The sequence below is a fragment of the Peromyscus maniculatus genome, chromosome 12 (assembly GCF_049852395.1).
Source record: "Peromyscus maniculatus bairdii isolate BWxNUB_F1_BW_parent chromosome 12, HU_Pman_BW_mat_3.1, whole genome shotgun sequence".
NCBI classification, from domain to species: Eukaryota; Metazoa; Chordata; class Mammalia; order Rodentia; family Cricetidae; genus Peromyscus; species Peromyscus maniculatus.
Window position 1 is genome coordinate 81,818,845 of NC_134863.1, and position 9,955 is coordinate 81,828,799.

The 9,955-nt window shown below is 52.2% G+C and overlaps 1 protein-coding gene and 1 long non-coding RNA gene across 2 annotated transcripts in view; one reads left to right on the forward strand and one right to left on the reverse strand.

Annotated features, from left to right (window-relative positions):
- Rcan1 (regulator of calcineurin 1) overlaps positions 1-7,140 on the reverse strand; it is a 79,690-nt gene extending 72,550 nt beyond the window's left edge. Inside the window, exon 1 of the mRNA XM_042259560.2 lies at positions 6,851-7,140. Within this exon, the coding sequence (XP_042115494.2) occupies positions 6,851-7,099 (249 nt within the window). The 5' untranslated portion in view covers positions 7,100-7,140. The remainder of the gene's footprint in view (positions 1-6,850) is intronic.
- Positions 7,141-7,880: 740 nt separating this feature from the next.
- On the forward strand, positions 7,881-9,294 carry LOC143268167 (uncharacterized). Its single transcript, XR_013043876.1, has 2 exons — positions 7,881-8,158; positions 8,922-9,294. It is a non-coding gene; the product is annotated as an uncharacterized LOC143268167 (long non-coding RNA).
- The last annotated feature ends 661 nt before the right edge of the window (positions 9,295-9,955 follow it).

Here is a 9,955-nt window from a genome sequence, read left to right on the forward strand (position 1 = left end):
AACTTCCAAAGAAAGAGAATGAGAAAACCTTCATAAACACCTGTTTTCAGTGCTGGGGCTTGAACTTGGGGCCTTGAGCATGGCAAGCGAAGCTCTACATACTGAGCTCTCTCTCAAGCCTGTTTTAGTAAACATCTCTAAACATTAGTAGCTCCACAGAAGCCTAAGGGGTTTACAAGGAAAAAAAAAAAAAAAAAATAAAACCAACAACCCAACAGGTGTGATGGCACACACTCACAGTCCCAGCAACCAGGAGGCATAGGCAGGAAGATCAGGAGTTCAAGGTCATCCTCAGCCCATGGGTGTGCTTCCTGAGGCCTCTCTAGAAGAAAATAGCCAGGGTAACAAAGGGGTCGCTGTGGTGCTGCTGGGCGGCCCGTCTTTGGTCCTAGTGACCCACCTCCCAGCACAATTGCCTTGTATGATGGCACCCACAAGCATCGCCTTTACTTAAGGGCCAGGAATTCTAAAATTAGGGAAAGAGGGGGCGAATTCTGCACAAGCCCCCATTTGCACCTCACTCCTGGAAGAACAGCCCAGCAATGGCTCCCACTCTGCGACTCGGTTAGGGAGGGATGGTGGGTCCCATCCATCTTTATGTTCTCTTGCTCTGAGGGAGGCCAGCAGCCATGCTCTGAGCTGCCCTGTGGAGAGACCCAGGGACAAGGAACAAGGGACATCCTCCACCCCCCAGCTCCCACCCCGTCTTTAGTCATCAAGGGGCTGAGGAGTTCCCCAGTAACAGCTCCCAGAAGTCTCCCTTAGCCAGTCTTCCTGACTGCAGCTCTGGGCCACGTTCAGCCACCCCTGCACCCCACAGCCATGCCATTTGCTCACCAAAGTGTCAGGTGGGTTTGTTACAGGCAGCTGAAAACGGACACGTAACTCCCACTGAACCTTTGCTAAAGCCCAGTCATCCACTCCCCCCGGCCCCATAACTACTATTACCACCCCCATTTCACAGGCAGGAAAACTAGGACACAGGTTGGGTGAACGGAGCAGACTGGAGGAAGACCTATGCTCTTAACCACTATGCGACACTGCCTCCTTGTGGACAGGCCATGCCAGGATTTCTAGAGACGGAGTTTTAGACAACAGGAAGACAGTATCCCTCCACCGACTGGTACTGAAGAGAAGATCGTGTTTTCTGGTCACGGGTTTTAAAGGAGATAAACAAAGAGACAAAAGGCTCAGCCTGAAACGTAAGCTCAGAGTCAGCAGCCCCGTCCCTTGCTCTATCACGAAGGAAGCCCATTTTTCTGTCACCTCACGTCACTGTCCTGAGGACTGAGAGTCTGCAGTTGGAGGCAAAGCAACAGTTACAGCTTCTGCCATGGAGAACGCTGCGCGCTTTGGTGGCGGGCTGACTTGTGGGGTGGCAGAGGGACTAAACACTCAACAAGGAAAACAAAGTGTGGCTATAAAAAGCATCCTATTTGTGAACAGTCTGACATTCTAAACTCAAGGAGATAGTGGGTAAATCCTAAACCAAGCCTTGCACCTAGCTAATGTGGATTTTTATAAATTAACACAGCAGTCCAAATAAATCTAGATAAACTAAACCCACTACACCAGAGGCCAAACAACAGAAGAGAAAACTCCACCTGAGAGAACACACGCTTTGCCCTCACAATAGGCTGAAGATTGAAAAAGCCTGAAACCACTTGGATTCCTACCCACCCCATCCACTGCCCGCCCAGGATGTCATATTTCCAGTATGTTACACAGACTGATTTGGGATGGAAACAGGCAGAAACATGGCTGAGGATGTTCAACCTTGGAGTGGAAGCTGTGGACACTGGTTGTACCGTTCCTGTTCCCCGTAACATTTCAACCATCAAATTACCATGGAATGAGGACTTGCCTACAAGTCCATGGTCTGCCCTTGGGAACTGCACATAAGGGTAAACTGAGGCTCTGAGACCACTTCCCAAGGACACAGCCCCTCCTGCTGATAGTCAGTAACCCTGCTTAGGCTTCAAAGTCACACAAACTGGCCAGGAAAGGGAGCCTCAGGTCAGAGAACCCGACCTCCATGATGGACTAGAAGAAATCAGGCACAGGCAGGCTGGGTATCTGCTTAGACAGGACCCAGTTACCAACTTCTCGGTGTTCTCTTTCAGTTCTGCATTGCCTTTTTCTTTCTCCCAGCCACCCTTTCTCGCCACAGGGTTTCACGCTGTAGCTCATGCTGGACCACAACTCACTGCGTAGCCTAGGTCTCAAATAGAAGACAATCCTCCTGCTTCAGCTCCTTCGTGCAAGCAGGAGCTACCACACTTGGCTAAGACCAACCCCTTCTAGCTGCATGGGAGGCACAGCTTCAGACTGTGACTTGACTAAGAGAGTCTCCCACGGGCCATTCCCAGCTCCCACACCTGAGAACGGAATTAGTGTGGAGCACATAGGACGTGGGAATTTCTCAAGCCTCCCTTGAGATTGGGGGGGTCGGGGTGGGGGAGGGGTGGTGAGGTGGCTCAGCAGGTAAACGCTTGTCACAAGCAAGCCTGATGATCTGACTTTGAGCCCCAGGAACCCCGTGAGAAACCAGACGCTGTGGTTCACATCTAATCCCAGGGCTCCTACAGTGGGGTGAGCGGCGGAGACCGGAAGCACGCGGCTTTCAGGCCATGGGCAGAGCCTGAAGTCTGCTGAGCCTCAGGAACATGAGAGACTCTGCTTCAGAAACAAGACGGAAGGGGTGAACAGGTTCCCAAAGGTGTCCTGGCCTCACATGCATATCCCCCGCCCTCGTCACACACACACACACACACACACACACACACGCACGCACGCACGCACACACACACACACACACACGCGCACGCGCACACACACGCACGCACGGGCACACACACGCACACACACATGCACGCACGCACGCACACGCGCACACGCACACACCACAAACACACACCACACACACGCACACGCACACACAAACACTCCCTACACACACGCACACACACATGCACGCACGCACGCACACGCGCACACGCACACACCACAAACACACACCACACACACGCACACGCACACACAAACACTCCCTACACACACACACACACACACACACACACACACACACACACAAGCACACGCACACATACACACACACACAATTTTTACAAACAGATTCTAAGGTGTAAGGACAATTGGGATCTCCTTGCTTGGGAGAGGGCATGTATGTAAAGAATTTATGCAGATCAGAGTATATGTTATTAAAAGAAAATTATCTATCACGAGTCATAATCATTTTTTAAAGAAATGTGTGTTTAGCAGAAACAAGTAGATTCCGTATGATTTCCAGACGGGCAAAACTCTATCCATACACATTCGTGCTTGAGATGAGCAAGTGCATGTTTCCCTACTGTCTTGAGCTCCGTCCGTAGACGCCAAATGGGAACTCTGAAACTGCCCGTCAGCTTGGTGACGACTAGGTAAAGGGAACCAACTAACTAACCAGTGCCAACAGCCCACAGCACAGGTAATCACTGGTTCAAAGCACAGCTTTGCTTTCTAAGTAGAAGAGCTAGTAAAAAGGAGAATGCCAGGCAAATATCTGCTCAAGCAGAAAATAAGCTTATTTTAATAAAGGTTTCCACTCACTGGTAACAGTATGACTCTCTCTAGTGAGATTACTTTACATTAACGATGATGCAGTTTTTTTTTTTTTATGGAGACATTTAAGTAACATATTCTACTAAAAGCAAATCTCACATATCTGACTCACATATTAATAGTTACAAAAGTTTCAGAAATTCTCAAACACACGAGCAGTTCAGTTATTATTTCCTTTAAGACTCAGGGTATGGAATCAGGGGAGTCACAGGTACTGAGTGTTCTTCTGTGGGCGATCACCCCCAGGTGGCCCCGCAGCACTGGACAGGCGGATGCCAGCTCCAGCGACGTGTGTCAGCTCTGCAGTCAGTAGTAACCTATTCCAGGGTAGACACATCTTCCAGCTCCCACCCGGAGGTGACCACAGACAGCAGGCTGCAACCCCAGAACCAGGCTTCCTCACTGGGTAACTGGGAGCCAGTCCGCTTTCAGGAAGGCCTCCCAGTGACCTGCCAGGATGGCCGCTGTGCCAGGCTGTCTTCCCAGAGAGCTGTTTGCCCTGCGGACTGGCACCCCTAGCCCAGTGGATTCATGATGTCTGCATCACTTTAACCCTCAGGACCCACGAACTGGCAACTCATCAGTGCTGGACACTCCCCACCCCGTTCCTTCTGAAGATCCAGACCTCAAGGCAGAGAGGAGGGGGAGGACCAGCCAGGCTCTGCGTCTTTCCCCTTCAACACCACACCTCTGCATTAAGCAGACTCTGTCCCGGCAACCCTGACAATGACCACAGCCTATCCCTACCTGGCCTGCCTCTCCACGTCCGCTCCTGCCCACCCACCTTCCTTCCCTGTAGGCCACTTTCCACCCAACTTGGAAGTGAGAGTAACAGCCCCCTGGGGACCCTTCCCTGGTTGCTCTTCAGATCTCCCCACCCTGGCAACCTGCCCTTCAACACTCACTCGGACTCCTTCCGGCCTTTACCTCCAGCACACCCGGCATCGCCCATCAGCACTGCTATTCCTTTTTGCACGGATTCCAGATACAAAATTCCCCTCAAGGAGCTTCTTCCCGTCAGCCTGTGCAGGGGCCATCCTGGGCTACTCGATCTGACGCCTCTGCACCCACACTGTCCTCAGAGCCCTTCTCTGGACCCTGGAAGGCAGGCCCTACCATTGGATCTGCCTTGGGCGCCCTTGGATCTGGGATGCCAGGGTTAGTCAGGCTCCTTCCCTGCAAGCTTTAACACCTCAACGCCACACCTTCAGACCTAGAGCGCCTACCAGGCAGCTCCTCACAGGGGTTCCAGCCACGCTGCTTCCTCTCCTAGATCTAGCTTCTGGCTGCTGCTCACAGCCAATGGTCTGGACACCTCCTGTGGGGCTCCTGAGGCTAGCCCAGTTAGCCAGTTCTTTGGCCCAACATCCTGAGCCACCGATGTGCAACCCTGTAAGCACCTGGCTGCCACTCAGCCCGCCACCTGTCACTACTACCTGTTTCTGTTTCACATTCCACATTCTACCCACCCACCACTTCTGTCAGTCAGCCTTCGGTACCCACAGGCTCCACATGTACAGATCTGGGCAATCTGGAGTCAACTTTTTTTTTTTTTCATAAAAAAACTGCACCAGCAAGAACAGGCACAGACCTTCCCTTCTTGCCATTATTTAAAAAAAAAAAAAATGGTACAACAACTATTTATATAGCGTTTACAACCTATTGGGAATCATACGTCACCTGAAGAGTTAAAGCACCTGGGATGATATGCATACGCTATTTGCAAGCATCATGCTATTTTACAACGGAAACTCTGCCACGCATGGACTGTAGTATCAGAGGGGTGTCCCAGAACCAAGAATCCGCCACAGATACAGAGGAATGTCTGTTCATCTCCACACTCCAGAATCCAAGCCCCATGAAAGCAACAAGCTTGTCCAGTTCACCACCCTTTCCTCTGAGCCTGGAAGTGCGTCTGGAAACCAGCATCAGTCATTAGCAAGAACCACCTCGTCATTCCAGAGAGTGTCACTGCCCATTTGATGCATGGCAGCCAACTCCTTCCTCCCTCGGACCTCTACGCCCTGGGCCGTCGCCTTCTGCTAAGTCTGATATTTACCTTTTCTGTTTCCCTCAATCAAACATGTCAGCAAGGCTTTCTTTCAGCGCTTGGCGCTGGGTCCATATGTCAATGAACTGTAGCTGAAGGTCGCTGCCAAGAGAAACACCGCTGTGTCCCGGTTTTTTATAATTTATATGCCCATTTACTTTCAGAAAGGATTTACAGGGGCTGTGTAAGCTTCCGGACATCCTGTGCAGTGCAACAATTGTCACAGTTCAGGGGCTCCCTCATCGCTCACAGCAGGCTTAGCTCCGGCCAGCACTTCAAACCTCTTTTAGGGATCCTAGGCTCTCTCTTTTCCTCAGACAAGATCAGTTGTCTCACCATGAGGCTGTACTTACTTGCTTGGGTGCCTGGCAATTCACACCATTTGTGGAAATATCCCAAAACCGCATTGTCTAAGGATCTGCCCCCTTGGCCAGCTGCTAATTTCAACATTTAGTAGGAGTCTGTTGTGGAGCTGTTTGGGGATCTGAGGACACAGCAGAGAATAAAATTGCAATTTTGCCTCCAGGGCTAACAAGCAAGTGCTGGACCTCAGAAGGAATTATCATCTGAAGTGGCCAGGGGAGCGATACCTTGTCCCTGGGGGTTCAGCCCCTGCCCTGAATTTACTCGGTAGGGGAGGGGTTCACCTCATTCATTGGGAGGAAGGAGGAAACAGACGTGACTCACTGTTCAGAAATAGGACTAGGGCTCTGCATTCTCAATCTGCACTGTTGGAAGAAAAGCCGGTGTTTGGGTGAGGAGCCTGGTTGCTCATTATCGTGCGGTTGATTGGTCAGTTTTGGTAGAATGGTGTTAGGGGGTAGGGGACCCTTTCCTACGCCTTTAGAATATTTAGGTCCTTATAGGGGTGACATGCCACCATCAGGGACACTCAGTACGCTGGGACTTGTCCCTTCCCCTCCCTAATCCGCACGATTTTGACACTCTGGGAAGGAGAGGGGGCAGGTAAGAGTAACCAACCGCGGCCGTGGAGAGGAGGAACTGATTTCAAATATTCAGCGATCCCCTAGAACACGATCTGGACCACGTAGGCGGTGCAGAAGGAAGCCCGCCTTCAGAACCAGCGACCCCGGGGAGCAGGGTTGCGGCCCGTCCCCGCCCCGGCCGCGCCCCGCAACAAGTGTCCGCCCTCCGCCCCGCCGGCCGCGCGGTCCTCACCCGGCACAGGCCGTCCACGAACACGCGCGGGTCCAGGTGGCAGGCGATGGTGGCGCTGGGCAGGTCCTGCAGATCCACCTCCTCCATCTCGCAGTCGATGAAGCTCCAGTCGCAGCCGCCCTCGTCCGCTGGGGCAGCCGCGGAGAAGGGCGCGAAGGGCCTCAGAGTCACCCTGGTGGGCGCCCGCGCCTCGACCGCCTCCGCCGCCGCCTCCCCGAGCCGCCGCGGCCCCGCCACGCCGTCCTCCATGCCCGGCGCGCGCTCCTTCGCTCCTTCGCTCCGCGCCGCACCGCGCCGCGCTGCCGCCGCCGCCGCCGGCTCCGGCTTCACCCTCTCGGGGGTCACCGCGGCGCCGGGACGCCGGCTTCCAGCGCCCGCCCCGCCCGCCTCCGCCCCACGCGGGAGGGGCAGCCAGCCTGCGCCCGCCGCCTTCGAGGGGCCGATCCCGCGGAGCCCAGGAGCGGTCCCTTTAAGGTCGGTTCGCTCGGGTCACTAAGTCCCGCCCTACCTATAGAGACGGCCAATAACAGGACAGGGTTTCGTCACGTGAGGCCCGTCCCGCCGCCCTAAGCATGAAGCCTCAGGGCGGCCATATTTGTTAGGGGCAGAGGCCTCTTGCCGGGTCGGCTTCCCTGACAGCTGGCGGTGCCTATTGAAGGACACCAGCCCGGTCGGTGTCAGCCCGCGGACGGTAGCCCGGGAGGCAGCGCTTCGGCGGTTCCCACGCGGCGACGTTTGGAAACATAGCAGCCAACTCTGGAGGACTTACACGAAATCTAGTTAGAGGCTCTGTTCGGTTCAGCGGCCGTTAGCCGCCTTTCCATACTTGGTGTGTATGTACTGCCACGGAAGCGCAAGGTTTGAATAACGCCATGACAACATGCCTTGCGTTTGTATTTCGACCTAATTAGTCTTATCACTGTCCAATTTTTAGATAATTAGAAGCATTTTTTTTAGCACACAAAATAATGGGTTTCATGAGTACATTTTCACACATATACCGTGTGTGTGTGTGTGTGTGTGTGTGTGTGTGTGTATGTATACACGGACATCGTCGTCTTTTGCTCACATCTGCCGGCCAGTGCCCTCCCCTGTGCCCTTTGGCCCATCCTGGCCTCCTTCCTTCCCTCTAAATACTTCCTTTTAATGTTTTCTTAAAAAAAAAAAAGTTACCGTGCGTATCAGTTACTTTTCTGTTACTATGATAGAATACCGTGACCAAGGCAACTTACAGAAGAGTTTATTAGAGTTTGATATAGGGTTCCAGAGGGATGAGAGGCCGTTTTGGTGGGAAGACCACGGCAGTAAGTAAGTAACAGGCGTGGCAGCTGGAGACTGAGAGATCACCCCTCAACCAGGAGCGTGAAGCAGGGACAGTGAACTAGAGACAGAGTGAGGCCACATATATCCACCAAAGCCCACCCCCAGTGGGGCACTTCCTCCAGGGAAGCCATACCTCCTAAACCTCCCCCAAACACTGCCACCAACTGGGGACCCAGTATTCCAGTACCTGAGCTCGGGGGTGGGGGTGGGGGACTGGACTGGACGACACACTTCTCATCAAACCACAGTACAGCAGGACCGCGGTTCTCAACCGGGGGGTCGGTCGACCATCTCACAGGGGTCACGTATCAGATATCCTGTGTATCAGACATTTACGTGATGACTCATAACAGTAGCCAAATTACAGCGATGAGGTAGCAATGAAATAATTTGATGGTTGGGGTCACCACGACATGAGGAACCGTGTTAGAGGGTCGAAGCGTCAGGAAGGATGAGAACCGTTGCTGTAGGAAATGAGGCAAGACATTGGGGCTTGGTTTGGGGGCAGTGATTATGGGGGGGAGCAGGGGACCTCAAGCGAGCACTGTGTAAGGACAACGTGGCAGACTGAAAACTTGAGTTCCATCTTTCTGTTAATTACTTGGAGAGTAATCTAGATCCTGGTTTCCTTTCTAATTAAAAGAGGTCAGATGGGAAAGAACCCAGTACATGCTCAGTAAATGGTACCCTCTGCTATTGCCTTTAGGTTCTTAGAGGGATGTTGAGTTAGGACCGTGTTTTCTCCTAGAGCAGGCACACCAACTGGTCAGGAAGTGGAGCTGTTATTATGAAGTGTACACCCCACTAAGAGCTGAGATATACTCAAAGTGTGCCATGTGGAAGGTCTTGTGGCTGTCCGTATGATGCCCCGAAGAATCCAGGAGAAGAAAGGCAGCTCATACAGAAATAATTCACAAAAGCCTGGAGGATGTGAGGATAGGAAGAAGCAGGAACCCTCAGGCCTGCAGGTGGATCCATGAAGCTATACAAACACCCTGCTATTAGCTTGGCGGTCCTCTAGAAAAGAAAAATCTGGAGTTACCATGTGACCCAGAATTTTTTTTCCCTAGGTATAAACCCAAGAAAAATAAAAACCAAACAGCCACACAAGAACCTGCATATGACAGTTTATGGAGTCGTTTTTCTTGGCATCTTTGTTCATGGAAAGAACCCGAGTGTCTGTGGGTGGATCCACACAAAGGAAAAGTAGTTTGCATACAGAGGAAAGAAGTATTAGTATTGTCACCTGCCATGATGGACCTTGGAGACATTGTGCTAATGAAAGAAGCCACTCACAAAATGTCATATATTCCATTTATATAAACGCCCAGATTAGGCAAATACACAGAGACGGAGAATAATAGATGAGTGGTTGCCAGGGCCTGATGGGAGGGAAGTCGGGGGTGACTACAAATGAGTCACGTTTCTTTCAGGGGCGATGAACAACTAACACTGACTTGGTGATACCCGCCTGACTCCCTGTTTACTGGAAAAATCACTTTGTGATGCTCTAAGGGGCAAATCTCATAGCATGCCATTGTCTCCACACAGCCAGCATTTTGAAAATAGACTATGATAAAGGCCATGTGGGATGAGATGTTCAGCAGAGAGAATGACGTGACAGAGTCAAAAACCATCTGCCAACCCCAGCCAGACACTCCGAAAAGAATGACAGAGGACTGGAGGGCCAGTGTCGGAAAAACAACGGCCAGCCAAGCAGTTGCTGGGTGGGTCTGTTGTTTTCATTCTTGGGACAGGGTACTGTGTCGTGGCCGGCGGGCT